Below are 17,202 nucleotides of genomic sequence, written 5' to 3'. Positions count from 1 at the left end.
GTGGGGATGTGTGAGACCGGTGTTGTTTGTGTGGAGCGCTGTGTGTGTGTTGCGTTGTTTGTGGAGCGCTGTGTGTCTGCAGTGTTGTCTGTGTGTGGTGCTGTGTGTGTTGCGCGGTTTGTTTGGGTGTGGGGTGCGTGTGTGTGTTTTGGGGGAGGTATGTTTTGTGCAATGTGTGTGTGTTGCGCGGTATGTGCATATATTTGTGTATGCTGCGGTGTTTGTGTGTTGTTTGTTGTGTGTGCGCGACGTTGTCTGTGTGTGTGGGTGTCTGTGTAGGGCGGGGTTTGTGGTTCCCAGTGTGTGTGTAGTGTGTTGTGCAGTGCGCGTGTGGCAGTGTGTGTGTGTGTGTTTTGGGGGGAAGGTGTGCACCCCCATCGTGCTCCATCCCCCATGCTGCGCATCCCCCATCGTGCTCCATCCGCCATGCTGCGCATTCCCCATCATGCTCCATCCCCCATGCTGCGCACCCCCCATCGTGCTCCATCCCCCATGCTGCGCACCCCCCCATCGTGCTCCATCCCCCATGCTGCGCACTCCCCATCGTGCTCCATCTCCCATGCTGCTCACTCCCCATCGTGCTCCATCCCCCATGCTGCGCACCCCCCATCGTGCTCCATCCCCCATGCTGCGCACTCCCCATCGTGCTCCATCCCCCATGCTGCACACTCCCTATCGTGCTCCATCCCCCATGCTGCGCACTCCCCATCGTGCTCCATCCCCCATGCTGCGCACTCCCCATCGTGCTCCATCCCCCATGCTGCGCACTCCCCATCATGCTCCATCCCCCATGCTGCGCACTCCCCATCATGCTCCATCCCCCATGCTGCGCACTCCCCATCGTGCTCCATCCCCATGCTGCGCACCCCCCATCGTGCTGCACAGTCACACATCAGACAGTATACACGCACACATCTGATCGCATACACTCACACCCCACTTCTGCCTGTGCCCTCCGGTGGGCGGTCCCAGCAGCTGTGCTGCACGCCGTGCTCCTCTGCCTTCTACCGACACGCACACATCCGATCGCATACACGCACACATCCGATCGCATACACGCACACATCCGATCGCATACACGCACACATCCGATCGCATACACGCACACACCCGATCGCATACACGCACACACCCGATCGCATACACGCACAAATCCGATCGCATACACGCACATACACGATCGCATACACGCACACACACGATCGCATACACGCACACACACGATCGCATACACACACACACACACATTGACGATATCGCACATACGCGCTCACAAACTAAACATCCGGAGATACCACATGCTTCCGGCCATGTGATCCTCCGGCAGGTCCTGGAAGGTCACTGCACGCACAGTATCGCCGCCGAGAAGCAACCGATATCACTGGAGCGGCCAATGAGAAGCTTGTCGCGGTAACGACAGAATTTTGGAGCAAGACAGACAGACAGACAGAATAAGGCAATTATATATATAGATACAGTATATATATATATATATATATATATATATATACAGTGCCTACAAGTAGTCTTCAACCCCCTGCAGATTTAGCAGGTTTGATAAGATGCAAATAAGTTAGAGCCTGCAAACTTCAAACAAGAGCAGGATTTATTAGCAGATGCATAAATCTTACAAACCAACAAGTTATGTTGCTCAGTTAAATTTTAATAAATTTTCAACATAAAAGTGTGGGTCAATTATTATTCAACCCCTAGGTTTAATATTTTGTGGAATAACCCTTGTTTGCAATTACAGCTAATAATCGTTTTTTATAAGACCTGATCAGGCTGACACAGGTCTCTGGAGTTATCTTGGCCCACTCCTCCATGCAGATCTTCTCCAAGTTATCTAGGTTCTTTGGGTGTCTCATGTGGACTTTAATCTTGAGCTCCTTCCACAAGTTTTCAATTTGGTTAAGGTCAGGAGACTGACTAGGCCACTACAACACCTTGATTTTTTCGATCTTGAACCAGGCCTTCGTTTTCTTGGCTGTGTGCTTTGGGTCGTTGTCTTGTTGGAAGATTAAATGATGACCCATCTTAAGATCCTTGATGGAGGAGCGGAGGTTCTTGGCCAAAATCTTCAGGTAGGCCGTGCTATCCATCTTCCCATGGATGCGGACCAGATGGCCAGGCCCCTTGGCTGAGAAACAGCCCCACAGCATGATGCTGCCACCACCATGCTTGACTGTAGGGATGGTATTCTTGGGGTCGTATGCTGTGCCATCCAGTCTCCAAATGTCACGTGTGTGGTTGGCACCAAAGATCTCGATCTTGGTCTCATCAGACCAGAGAACCTTGAACCAGTCTGTCTCAGAGTCCTCCAAGTGATCATGAGCAAACTGTAGACGAGCCTTGACATGACGCTTTGAAAGTAAAGGTACCTTACGGGCTCGTCTGGAACGGAGACTATTGCGGTGGAGTACGTTACTTATGGTATTGACTGAAACCAATGTCCCCACTGCCATGAGATTTTCCCGGAGCTCCTTCCTTGTTGTCCTTGGGTTAGCCTTGAGTCTTTGGATAAGCCTGGCCTCGGCACGGGTGGAAACTTTCAAAGGCTGTCCAGGCCGTGGAAGGCTAACAGTAGTTCCATAAGCCTTCCACTTCCGGATGATGCTCCCAACAGTGGAGACAGGTAGGCCCAACTCCTTGGAAAGGGTTTTGTACCCCTTGCCAGCCTTGTGACCCTCCACGATCTTGTCTCTGATGGCCTTGGAATGCTCCTTTGTCTTTCCCATGTTGACCAAGTATGAGTGCTGTACAAGTTTGGGGAGGGTCTTAATTAGTCAGAAAAGGCTGGAAAACGAGATAATTAATCCAAACATGTGAAGCTCATTGTTCTTTGTGCCTGAAATACTTCTTAATACTTTAGGGGAACCAAACAGAATTCTGGTGGTTTGAGGGGTTGAATAATAAATGACACTCTGAATAAACTTTTCACAATTTAAAATAAAAAAAGAAATAACATCTTTTTTGCTGCAGTGCATTTCACACTTCCAGGCTGATCTACAGTCCAAATGTCACAATGCCAAGTTAATTCCGAATGTGTAAACCTGCTAAATCTGCAGGGGGTTGAATACTACCGGTAGGCACTATATATATAGTGTGTATATATATACACACACATGCATACACGCTCATACATACATACGCTCACTCATATGTATATGTAGAGATATATATATATATATATATATATATATATATATATATATATATATACACACACACACACACACACACACACATCTACACTCATATGGGCCCCGTAGCAGTCGTGTGGCCTGCCTTTATTGACGGTACGCCACTGATCCTCAACCCCTTGTAAATAGATGAATGTACATTTTACACACCGCGTCCCTTCACCCTTTAAATAGCTGGGTGCACATTAGTTTCCCCCCTCCCTTGTGAATCGCTTCTGCACTTTTTGCACATTATCCTCTCCCCCTCAATGTGCAAACTGTGCACCTGGCTATTTATACCCCCCTCAACCATCTCTGTAAATAGCTAGATGCACTTTTTGCATATTAGCCCTTCTACTTTGTAATGCGCAAACTGCTCAAACAGTGCATCCAGTTATTTATCCCCTCTCTTCCAAGTATCTGAATGCATTTTATTGTACATTACACAATAACCACCTCCCTTTAAGGCATATGTTACTGGGGACAGCATACACGATACTGAGGGGCGGCATACACTCTACTGAGGGGCGGCATACATGATACTGAGGGGCGGCATATACGATAATAAGGGGTGGCACACATGTTACTGAATGAAGGCACACGTGTTACTTAGGGGCCAGCATACAAGTTACTAGGAGCCAGTGGTGGGCATACAAGTTACTGGAGGTGGCTTACATGTTTAATGGGGGGATACAAGTTACTGGGGGGGGGGGGCCATACACATTACTGGGGGCTGGCATACACGTTACTAGGGGCCAGTTGGAGCTTACAGGTTACTGGGGCCCTGGGAGCACATACAAGTTACTGGGGCCCTGGGGGCACATACAAATTACTGGGGCCCTGGGGGCACATACAAGTTACTGGGGCCTGGGGGGACATACAAGTTACTTGGGGGGGCTTACATGTGCCTGGGGGGGGATACAAGTTACTGGGGGGAGACATATTACTGGGGGCCAGGCCAGCATACAAGTTACTGTCTGGGGCCCTGGGGGGACATACAAGTAACTGGGGCCCTGGGGGGGCATACACATTACTGGGGGCACATAAAAGTTACTGGAGCCCTGTATACAAGTTACTGGGGCCCTGGGGACACATACAAGTTACTGGGGCCCTGGGGACACATACAAGTTACTGGGGCCCTGGGGACACATACAAGTTACTGGGGCCCTGCATACAAGTTACTGGGGCCCTGAGGGCACATACAAGTTACTGGGGCCCTGCATACAAGTTACTGGGGCCCGGGGGGGGACATACAAGTTACTTGTGGGGGCTTACATGCGCCTGGGGGGATACAAGTTACTGGGGGGGACATATTACTGGGGGGCCAGGCCAGCATACAAGTTACTGTCTGGGGCCCTGGGGGGACATACAAGTAACTGGGGGCACATACAAGTTACTGGGGCCCTGAGGGCACATACAAGTTACTGGGACCCTGCATACAAGTTACTGGGGCCCTGAGGGCACATACAAGTTACTGGGGCCCTGGGGACACACACAAGTTACTGGGGCCACGTACAAGTTACTGGGGCCCTGAGGGCACATACAAGTTACTGGGGCCCTGCATACAAGTTACTAGGGCCCTGAGGGCACATACAAGTTACTGGGGCCCTGCATACAAGTTATTGGGGCCCTGCATACAAGTTACTGGGGCCCGGGGGAACATACAAGTTACTGGGGCCCTGCATACAAGTTATTGGGGCCCGGGGGGACATACAAGTTTCTGGGGCCCTGGGGGGACATACAAGTTACTTGGGGGGCTTACATGCGCCTGGGGGGGACATATTACTGGGGGGCCAGGCCAGCATACAAGTACTGTCTGGGGCCCTGGGGGAACATACAAGTAACTGGGGGCACATACAAGTTACTGGGGCCCTGAGGCCACATACAAGTTACTGGGACCCTGCATACAAGTTACTGGGGCCCTGAGGGCACATACAAGTTACTGGGGCCCTGGGGACACATACAAGTTACTGGGGCCCTGAGGGCACATACAAGTTACTGGGACCCTGCATACAAGTTACTGGGGCCCTGAGGGCACATACAAGTTACTGGGGCCCTGCATACAAGTTACTGAGGCCCGGGGGGACATACAAGTTACTGGGGCCCTGGGGGGACATACAAGTTACTTGGGGGGGCTTACATGTGCCTGGGGGGATACAAGTTACTGGGGGGGACATATTACTGGGGGGCCAGGCCAGCATACAAGTTACTGTCTGGGGCCCTGGGGGGACATACAAGTAACTGGGGGCACATACAAGTTACTGGGGCCCTGAGGGCACATACAAGTTACTGGGACCCTGCATACAAGTTACTGGGGCCCTGAGGGCACATACAAGTTACTGGGGCCCTGGGGACGTATACAAGTTACTGGAGCCCTGGGGACACATACAAGTTACTGGGGCCCTGAGGGCACATACAAGTTACTGGGACCCTGCATACAAGTTACTGGGGCCCTGAGGGCACATACAAGTTACTGGGGACACATACAAGTTACTGGGGCCCTGGGGACGCATACAAGTTACTGGGGCCCTGGGGACACATACAAGTTACTGGGGCCCTGAGGGCACATACAAGTTACTGGGACCCTGCATACAAGTTACTGGGGCCCTGAGGGCACATACAAGTTACTGGGGACACATACAAGTTACTGGGGCCCTGGGGACACATACAAGTTACTGGGGCCCTGGGGACACATACAAGTTACTGGGGCCCTGAGGGCACATACAAGTTACTGGGGGCCCTGAGGGCACATACAAGTTACTGGGGCCCTGCATAAAAGTTATTGGGGCCCGGGGGAACATACAAGTTACTTGGGGGGGCTTACATGTGCCTGGGGGGATACAAGTTACTGGGGGGGACATATTACTGGGGGGCCAGGCCAGCATACAAGTTACTGTCTGGGGCCCTGGGGGGACATACAAGTAACTGGGGGCACATACAAGTTACTGGTGCCCTGAGGGCACATACAAGTTACTGGGACCCTGCATACAAGTTACTGGGGCCCTGAGGGCACATACAAGTTACTGGGGCCCTGGGGACGCATACAAGTTACTGGGGCCCTGGGGACACATACAAGTTACTGGGGCCCTGAGGGCACATACAAGTTACTGGGACCCTGCATACAAGTTACTGGGGCCCTGAGGGCACATACAAGTTACTGGGGACACATACAAGTTACTGGGGCCCTGGGGACGCATACAAGGTACTGGGGCCCTGGGGACACATACAAGTTACTGGGGCCCTGAGGGCTCATACAAGTTACTGGGACCCTGCATACAAGTTACTGGGGCCCTGAGGGCACATACAAGTTACTGGGGCCCTGCATACAAGTTACTGGGGCCCGGGGGGACATACAAGTTACTGGGGCCCTGGGGGGACATACAAGTTACTTGGGGGGGCTTACATGTGCCTGGGGGGATACAAGTTACTGGGGGGGACATATTACTGGGGGGCCAGGCCAGCATACAAGTTACTGTCTGTGGCCCTGGGGGGACATACAAGTAACTGGGGGCACATACAAGTTACTGGGGCCCTGAGGGCACATACAAGTTACTGGGACCCTACATACAAGTTACTGGGGCCCTGGGGACGCATACAAGTTACTGGGGCCCTGGGGACACATACAAGTTACTGGGGCCCTGAGGGCACATACAAGTTACTGGGACCCTGCATACAAGTTACTGGGGCCCTGAGGGCACATACAAGTTACTGGGGACACATACAAGTTACTGGGGCCCTGGGGACGCATACAAGTTACTGGGGCCCTGGGGACACATACAAGTTACTGGGGCCCTGAGGGCACATACAAGTTACTGGGACCCTGCATACAAGTTACTGGGGCCCTGAGGGCACATACAAGTTACTGGGGACACATACAAGTTACTGGGGCCCTGGGGACACATACAAGTTACTGGGGCCCTGAGGGCACATACAAGTTACTGGGGGCCCTGAGGGCACATACAAGTTAGACATACAAGTTACTGGGACCCTGCATACAAGTTACTGGGGCCCTGGGGACACATACAAGTTACTGGGGCCCTGAGGGCACAAAGAAGTTACTGGGGCCCTGCATACAAGTTACTGGGGCCCGGGGGGACATACAAGTTACTGGGGCCCTGGGGGGACATACAAGTTACTTGGGGGGTCTTACATGCGTCTGGGGGGGATACAAGTTACTGGGAGGGACATATTACTGGGGGCCAGGCCAGCATACAAGTTACTGTCTTGGGCCCTGGGGGGACATACAAGTAACTGGGGCCCTGGAGGGCACATACAAGTTACTGGGGGTCAGGGGGGGCATATAAGTTACTTGGGGAGCCCGGGGGGGTATATACGCATTATGAATTTATCTTTGCTCTAGCCAGGCGCTATACATCTAACAGGACTCCAGGAGTCTACCGTAGTAAATAGACTATTACCGGAGTGTCTGGTGAAGAACAGTAGGCACTCAGTGCAGTTTGCTGTCTGTGCTCGGTGATCCAGTCCTGATTTTGTGTGTGGCTGTGTGGCAATTTGAGTCTCTCTCTGCTGCTGGATGGGTGCCGAGTCTGACGCTGCTGAGCTCCCCTGAACAGTACAAACACCATTGGCTGCCGCTTGCATCTGAAGCTCTCTAGCTGTAAAGCTACGACTGCCAGGGGGGCGTGTCATTGACATACAGGTTCAGCAAGAAAATCAACAGAGCAGGAGGGGTTTCTGCGACGGCCGACGCTGAGCTGCAGAAGCTGCCTGACAGTCTGACACAGCCTGGCTGGCTGCTGCGCCTGGATTGAATGATCATCATAAATCTAAAATGAGTGCTACCCTTTGCTCACGGGCCCCCTAGGGTCCCGGGCTCCGTAGCAGTGGCGTGGTCTGCCTCTATTGACCGTACGCCACTGCTCCTGATGAAGTTGTAGCACGAAACACGTGTTGAGGCAACAGGGTCTGACCGAATACCTCTCTGCATTGAGTAAGTTTATATCAGTGTCGCTATATGCTTATGCTAAATTCCTGCTGAACTTCTATATATTGTGTAGATATATTATCTCTATTAATGGTCTCTTGCACTAAGAAAGTGATTTTTGCAATAAGATTTTTCTATAAATTTTTGCGACATCAGATATATTCATATGTAATACATTTTCTCACCACTAGATGGTGTTAAAGGTCAATTTCGGAACGAAATAAATTTACTTAGTGATTTTTTTTGCAAATTGGGATTCTGATCTGGCTTATATATCCTGAGTCATATTGCAAAGGATTGTCGAAAATCCACTTGTGACTTTTAGGATCGCTACTTCCAATAGGTGGCGCTGTGCTAGAGTTTGTCTCCTTTACTGGAGAGACAATTTGATTTTTTTATACATAATGAATAAAACAGTCTACAGACTTGATGAATTGGCAATCTTGCTTTTTGATCTGATATAATATTGTATTGTATTTTTGTATTTTATTATTATGCAATAAATTATGAGTTTTTATACTCCTTTTTGAAACTTTGTTTCTTTTTGCGTCATTGTGTAATTCAGCATTTTCTGCTGGCAGATATGTTCTTGTTTTCATTTAATTACTCCAGATGGAGGGGGAGTATATAGTGGAGCAGGTAACATTCACTAAATGTTATGATTAAGGGCGTCAAGCCACAAACGCGTTAACGTCTTCTGTGCACTGTCTGTTTTTGCACAAATAAATCACTGTTAGCGCTCAGCTGGATCAATTCTTTTGTTCACACATGTGGCATCTCCTGACCCTCACCGGCCCGGTGACATCTATTCCCCAGACCCCGCGGGGTGCTCCAGCTGCTTATCCATTATTCGAACCATCCTGCGTTGCAACATTTTGTCAATTTTTCTCTGCTGTCCATGACTAGGGATATCCGCTACAGTGCCATGGGTTGTGAACATTTTGATTATGTCGCGCCCCGTGGACCAATAAACATTAAGATCTCTGGAGATGGACTTGAGAATCAAAATTGTTGAAAAATATCAACAAGCTCAAGGTTACCAGCCTTTAGTGTGGCACACACAGACACACAATGCAAAGAATCAATTTCTCCCCTTTTTATCTGGTTTCAGGTGTGATAATGTCCACACCTGTTACTTGCCACAGGTGATTTTGAAGGAGCATCACATGCTTGAAGCAAAGTTGTTTACACACTTTTTTGGTAAGGTGCCAAGACTTTTGTCTGGCCCATTATTGGGGTTTTGTGTGAAATTATGTCCAATTTGCTTTTTGTTTCTTTGTTTTTAGTTGTTGTTTCAATGCACACAAAGGAAATAAACATGTATAACAAAACATGTGTAATTGAATAATTTTCTCTGCAAAATATTTCATTTTCTGGAATCATTTCAAGGGTGCCAACACTTATGGCCATGACTGTATGATACTATTGATTTTGCTAAGTGTAAGATAATATTTAAAATTTCTATCACACATCCTGACTACCTTTTGCTTTTTCTATTTACTGCTATTTGCATATGAAAGATACTTACATACGTACACAGTGTGAGACCTACACAAGTTAATAACCTACTAATACTTCTACCTTTTGGGTGACAGATGCCTTGAACAATGAAGTAGCATAGATACTGTTCTACAAATAAAAAGCCTTCATTTTGGCTTCACATTGCTTTGTTCTTATTCTGACAGGTTTCTGTCTGTATAACAGGATGGCAGCTGTTTTAATTCTACCTTACTAAAGAAAATTATTGTAATTTGCTTATTAGTATGTTATTTAGGGATTTTGTTTATAATGATTTTTTTTAGATCGTTATTCTTTTCTATTTTTGAAGAACCCCTTTAAAAAGTAGCTAGAGGTCAACATTTAGCCATCGCTGTTCCTGTGAGACAGGGTGCCACATAAGGCATGTGTAAGTAGTTATAATGGGCATTTGATGAACTCCACTCTGTATAGCAGTTTTACTTTAGTTGGGCATATTACTAGTAATATGAAATTCATATCATAATCTGCTTCAATCTTACAGAAATTCCTACGTTTGATACATGTGTCATTTTTTGTCTCATTATATAACATATTAAGATTTGTATGAAGTAATTTTCTATGTTGTCCTCTTTATGTAACTGTTTAGGTCTCCAAAGCGGCGGCAGATCTAATGAACTACTGCGAGCAGCATGCTAAAAATGATCCACTGCTAGTTGGAGTGCCGACGTCAGAGAATCCATTTAAAGACAAAAAGCCATGTTCTATCCTATAATTTTCCTCTTCCAAACTTTACAGCAGTTTCTTGACCAGCTGATGGCATCTGAGACATATTCAAGATGATAATGATCTGCAGATAACTCAGAAAGCTCAACATTTTGCCAGCTGCAAAATAATAGAACAAAGTCTTGCAAATTATATGAGAGACACTTAGATTTCAAATGTAACTTTGATACATTCAGATGACTGCAATGGTAGATTTCATTTTCTTGTGTGTGTATTTTGGAGGAGAAATGTTTGTGCCAGTAGTATATTCAGAAAGGATTTGCTGTACAGCTGTAGTTTGTATTCCAAATTGAGCCATTTTCATGTACCCTGCTACCATCACACATCATCTTTACTTTTCTGTATGATGCATGCATCTTACAGTCCTCAATTATTTTTTCTGTTGGAGCTTCGTAACAGTTGGCACACTAGAGTTGCCGGTAGTATGTATCCAAAATGTAATTTTAGGGTCTGTACTGCAGCAACACACAAAGCAATCTGAGACCCTGATTTACACAGAATGATCAGGTTTGTTATGGAGAAAACTTTAGAGATTATACAACCATCTATAAATGAAGTTCTAATGGCTCACTTTTATTGCCATGTAATTATATATCTCCTCTCCATCTGAATGTTTGAAAAAACCCCATAAAAAAAACGTACCTATCACTTTACATTTGAATGTTGTTTTACATAATTTCCCTTGTGACTACATAAATGGGCTTTGTATGAAGGTACTATATGCCATGTGGTAGATTACATTGCAGCATGTGTTCTTTTTCTGTGAAAGAAAATTCATGGGATGAGGATGGTCTTTTGTAATAGTTTTAAATCTCCATGAATTTCCTTAAATGCTTTAAATTGGTTACACAAAATTATTAATGTTTCTTCCTGTTGCATGGTGCCATTCAATTTAAATGATTCCTATTAGGTTTAAAACATAAAATATTTGTAGTTTTCTTATGATCCCTTTATAAGTGTTGCATTATTATTTTGTACAAAGCCAGTTGATAGTTGAAGCACCACAATAAGACTTTTGTTACATGAAACATATACTATATGTGAGTCCCAATGCCAAAATTGTGACGACATGGATAAAAATCACGTGCCATCATAAAAATGATAATTTTAATGTACAGTAGCAAACTGACTTCTAAACTGACAATTATGTAACAAATTCCCTAGCCAATAGCATGTAACCAGCATCAGTAACGATCTTACTCTGGCACATTCATAACACATACAGCTTGTGTTTACCTGGCAATACAATATGTAGCGACAAATAATATTTACAAGCTTGAATCTCTCCTGAGAATAAAATAGACATTCCTTGACCAAAATTATTAAGAACCAGACTCAAGTGGTGGTTCACTAATTGCATAATGCATAGTTTTTATAGGATTTGGCCTGAGAGTTGCAAGCAAATCCTAATTGACATGTTAGGAAACACATACTTTCATCAGCAGTTTATCCATCTTCGCTTTTTTTTTGCTATAAAAATCCAGCTGCTATACAGAAGCGCTGATCTCCCCATTCAGCCCCAAGTAGCAGTGAAGACTTCCCAGCTTTTCTTTGTGTTTTGGGTGTACCTTGTACCTTCCTTTAGCAACTCCCTATGTAATGAAATGGTATACATTGTAGGTGTGATGTTCTACCTATTCTATATTATGCTAATCTCCTCAGTGTTTTACAGTATTTGACTTCATTTTTTTTCTTGGAGTATATGGTATTTTACAAACCTTTTTGTTCTTTTTCCTATTTGACTAACATGTTGGGAACTCACCAAATATCTGTACAGTGTTTATCTTCACATCCTCACAATTTTATTGTTAACTTTTATCATGTGCCAAATAATTTTGTACTGTAAGATATATTTTGTGGTGTAGCTATTTCAATGTTTACTAAACTAAAGATTCACTACACTTACAGCTTTTGTCGTGTGCTTCTTTACTGATGTGTAGATTACTTTGATCATTTAGTCTTCTGCACTCTGCAATATGATAGTAATTTTATCTGAATTAATGAAAAAGCGTGAGATTTAGTTTTATTGTGGACAATTAAGATTAACCATCACAGGAAAAAAGATAAAAAAAACAAACCCTTAGGGATATACAAGACACGTTTCGACCAGGCGAGCGATCTTCTTCATTATACATTCCCAGTGCAGTGATTAAATGCAGCTGACAGAGGAGTGATGTAAAACTAACACCCCCAGAACAATCAGAGTCACCTGACACATTGTTATAAACATATGAAAAATATGAAAAAACAAACATATCATGCACAATACATCAATAAATATAATTTTGATCTGATGTTCAGACCTCCTGGAGATCTAGAAGAGAAAGAGGAGGCCTGGCTCAACTGTAGGTGGTGCTCTGGAGAAAAATAGCAAAATCCAAGAGAATATAACTCCGGCACTCAATAAGGAAAAAAAAAAATGGGGAAAGTCCAGAATACAAATATGCTTCAATAAAATAATTTATTTGCAAAAATTTGGATGCAAAGAAATATCAGTCAGATGGTACAGTCAGATGGTGACGTTTCGGCTATGGTAGCCTTTGTCAAACATACTGTCAAAAAAAGGGGACCTATTTGAAATTAAACCTTAAAAATGAAAGATCTTGACTGTGAACCAATCATATGTACAAGAGACCGTCTATCCAAGATTCAATGCGCAATAATCGCATAATACGCATCCTACATATTGCAAATTACAAACCGAACAGTAATCATATAATCAACGTATTTAGAAGCACAATTGATGAAAGAGTTAATTCTGTCTGTCCTATGATTCACTGCTGATGAAAATGTTTTGGTATTGTTAATTTAGTGACACAAACTACAAACTTTCTGAGCACATCTGTGACATCCTACAGTTGAAAGCCAGCCCTCAGCTATATCAGTTTTTTTTCCCACTTAACCCCTCATTGGTATGGTCACTTGGAGATATAACATTACCAATGGTAGTGGCCCTTTTGGAAATAAACTGCACTTGATTCTGAGAAAGAATTTCCTTAAGTATAGGATCCGTGTGTAACACAGGAAGATATTTTTTAATTAAACTAACAATATGATCGTACTGCTGGCTATATTGTGTAGAAAAAATTATACTAGGTTTCTTTTAAGTATCGCTCCTAGAAACAACTGCTGATTGTTCCAAATATTGTTTCTTTGTTTTACTACCTGCATTAGCTTTTGCTGTAGAGAGGACAGCCTCAGAATACCCCCTGTTCCGAAAACGCCTGTCAATAATAATACGTTCTTGGTCATGTAGCACCCCTGAACCACTCAGGGCTACTAGGAACAGCATCCTCACGGGGATGCAGGACCTAGCCGCCGAGACCTGGAACACCAGTAACAGCAACACACCAAAATCCTAGCTACCACTCCACACCAGGGGTAATTGGTTAGTCAGCTACAAGGAGATGGTCACCTAGAGGGCGGAGCCAGACCAGAGGACTAGACAATCTGGTGGGAGGGGACAGGCAGTTCTGTGTAGAGAGTGAAAGAGGAGAGAGGTGCCTTGAGCTGGGTCGTGTAACGGTGACCTGTGGGCACAGGAGAGGGATCGCCAGGGCAGGTGCACCCGAGGACCGCTGGAACCAGAGCACGTACTGGGCACAGGGCCCTAGGTCAGGCGACAGTTTCAGATGGCCTGGCAATTACCTGTACAGTGAGGGGATTTTCACGGACCGCACTGACCTACAGATCCGGGGGCATCAGCAGTAAAGCAAGGATCAGGGTTCGGGACACAGACCAGCCCTACAGGGTCCACACTGCCCGCCGTACAGATGAATGAGACTGCCACCACACAATAGGAACAGTCAGGCCCCAAATGCTCCATGCTATGGGGATCCAACCACACTGAGAGATCCGGGGACAGAGCAACCGAGTCATTAACTGGCACTGGCAATACAGGGACCTGAACCAACTGTCCAAAGGTCAAGAGTGAGTAGAGACTGTTAACTACAACCCATGGTGTGGCCTCCCTTATTACTCCACCATACATCTCCCCGGCTCAGCCCTACCTGCAGAGGGCCTACCACCACAGCTGCCATTACCATCAGTCCTGGGAGTAACCACTTCAGCAGCGGCGGTTCCACAATCATAACAGCTACCCGCAGGTGGCGTCACACGAATGACTTTAATCTCCCCTGTAAATACTCCCCTTTAAAAAAGCACCCAGGGCATGGGATCGGGCAATGGCCACCAAAGTGACATTCCCTAATTGCAAACTGCCCGGAACCGAGTACCCCATAACTCTGGGCGACACAGCTTTTTCCTGGCGTCATGAACAAGATATGGACTAGGCCCGTTAAACTGGGTGATGAGTGCCTTAAAGACTGTATTTTATGGACTGTTTGAGCAAAACTACCGCCATCTTTAGTTTTGGGAAAAAACGGACTGCATCATAACTGTGGCAAAAGAGGCGCAAAACTGCAAACACGTGCAAACAGAAATCCCGCCCACTAGTCCTGTAAACGCGGGTGAAAGCCGGCAGTAACCTGACCCGGAAGCTCCCAAAGTGCCCCAGTCCCCGCGAGAGTGGAGTAAAATAACCAAGGGGGAACGAAAAGATGCAGGCACCGGATGACGGGAGTGTAGCAAGGCTTCCCTCGGCAGCGGAAGGAGATGGGAAAGCAGTGGGACCTGCTCTGGTGGCACACACAGCAGCACCCGTGGCCGAGGCGGTCGTTCCAATAATGCCGATCACCTTACCGTATGTTCCTAGCATAGCCTGGCTGCCCCAGTATGATGGCAAACCAGACGCCTTGCTCAGATTAAAAAGAAAATTTGCACTGTGTTGGACATGTACGCAATGACAGGTAGACAAAGAGCGTCTGTAGTACTGGGACAGTTAATGGGTGCAGCAGGGCTGGAAGTGGAGACCTGGTCAGATGACGATCGGTGCTCAGTGAACACTATATTGGAAAAACTCAAAGTAGCTTTTGAAACCCGCACAGAGGCAGAGCTCAGAATGGGGTTTTATAACTGTAAGCAGCGGTCCCAGGACAATATGAGAGACTACGCATTGAGGTTGCAAGCAGCTCTGCGGACCTTAAAGCTTGTAGACCCCATCAATGACCAGGAAGGAAACAAAATGATGGTTGAGCAGTTCCTGCAGGGTTTACAATCTGTGGAGGACCACAAGCAACTGCAGCTGTGGGCCCTGGAGCACCCAAACGTCAACTTTGTTGTTCTTAAAGACAGGGCCATTAAAGCCTTGCAACCCCCTGAAACCAATGACTCTACCCCCCAGTCCTGTCAAGCCAGCACCTCCCCTCTGCGAGTGGTGCCTCCTTCCTTAACTGTGGCAGAGACTAGAACTCAGGGGGTGCTGCCAGTGATTTGTGTTCCCATGTGCAGCAGCTGAGTAAAGACATGGCCAGGATCCTAGAGGTGATGCAGCTCCAGCCAGAGATCAAGCCGGTGGAGAAGATCCAGCTAGCTGATTGCCCTGAGGATGTCCCCTGGATGTGAGGAGGAAGGATCCCATCGCTTAAAGAGAGGAGCAGTGACTGCTACAACTTGTCTGAACAACCCATCTGCCGTAGGTGCCAGAAAGCCGGCCATCTTGCCAAAAGGTGTCCTTTAAACTGGCAATCCCTGGGGCCAAGGGCCAACCCCCAGGAATAAGACAACAAGGCCCAGATGATTCGTTTGACCAATATGTAGGAGGACGACCCATAATATCCATCCCCTTGGATGGAATTCTAACTTCTGCATTGGACACCGGCTCGCAGGTAACAACCATCCCGTATGTACTGTATAAAAGGTTCTGGTCGGATGCTGAACTCACCCGGCCCCATGCAGGCCTTACCATCTATGCCGTCAATGGTTCACCAGTGAGTCAGATTGAGTTTAAAGAGGTGACCATAAAGGTGGGACGGGTAGAGCTAGAGAACCAAGGAATGATTGTGGTAGAAAATGGTGCTAGTGATAAAAAACCCTAAAATGATTCTGGGGACAAATGTCATTGAAAACTGTTTGGGAGAAGTGTTGTTTTTGCTCCAACAGATTGCTGAAACTGCAGGTGCTGGGCTGCAGAGGGTTCTGCAACGAGAGATCCGAGCCCTCCTGCAGAGACAACAGGTAAACTTGTCCTGTGGTGAAATTAGCAGTGTACGGGTAATAGATGCTGGTCCCATAGTGGTACCCCCGAGAAGTGAAATGATGATATGGTGCCGGCGGCCATAGGCCTTAACGGACAGGACTACCAAGCAGCGGTAGAACCCCTACATTCTGAGCACTGACCCATAGAATTGACAGCCAGAGGGGCAGTTGATATCCACCAGGCAATAGTGCCCGTGCCAGTGTTAAATTCCGATGAGGAGGAGACCACATTGCCCAAATATGCCACCACTGCCAAACTATTCACAGTAACTGAAGGGTCTATCCAGGCAGTGGCATCCCTAACCCCACCAGGGCAGGCAGAAGACGACAGTCCCTAAGATCAGTTAGAGGGTTGGTGCCAAGAACTGCATGTAGGTACTGATTCCACAGCTTCACACCAGAAACTGGGAGTGTACCGGGTAGTACAAGAGTATGAGCAGGTCTTCAGCAAATACCCACTAGACTTTGGGCGGGGAAAAGGGGTACAACATCACATACCCACAAGTAACCATCCACCCATTAAAGAGAGATATAGGCCTATAACACCCACAAACTATCAATCTGCCAAAGAGATGATGAGAAACATGAAGGAGGCAAGGGTCATTCGAGATAATTGCAGCCCCTGGGCAGCTCCACTGGTTCTGGTTAAGAAGAAGGACGGCACCATGAGGATGTGCGTGGACTATAGGCAGATCAACAAAATCACTCACAAGGATG

At 46.7% G+C, this 17,202-nt stretch overlaps 1 protein-coding gene across 4 annotated transcripts in view; it reads left to right on the top strand.

Moving 5' to 3' along the window:
• Nucleotides 1-12,294, top strand: part of GNG7 (G protein subunit gamma 7) — a 253,050-nt gene extending 240,756 nt beyond the window's left edge. For all 4 annotated transcript variants that reach the window (XM_075352655.1, XM_075352654.1, XM_075352661.1 and 1 more), the window contains one exon: nt 10,253-12,294. In XM_075352655.1, coding sequence (XP_075208770.1) covers nt 10,253-10,378 — 126 coding nt within the window. In that variant the 3' untranslated portion in view covers nt 10,379-12,294. The remainder of the gene's footprint in view (nt 1-10,252) is intronic.
• Nucleotides 12,295-17,202: the final 4,908 nt, after the last annotated feature.

This window comes from Anomaloglossus baeobatrachus, chromosome 1 (assembly GCF_048569485.1).
Source record: "Anomaloglossus baeobatrachus isolate aAnoBae1 chromosome 1, aAnoBae1.hap1, whole genome shotgun sequence".
NCBI lineage: Eukaryota > Metazoa > Chordata > Amphibia > Anura > Aromobatidae > Anomaloglossus > Anomaloglossus baeobatrachus.
The sequence above is the reverse complement of the archived record's forward strand: the minus strand, read 5'-3'. Positions and strand labels throughout refer to the sequence as shown.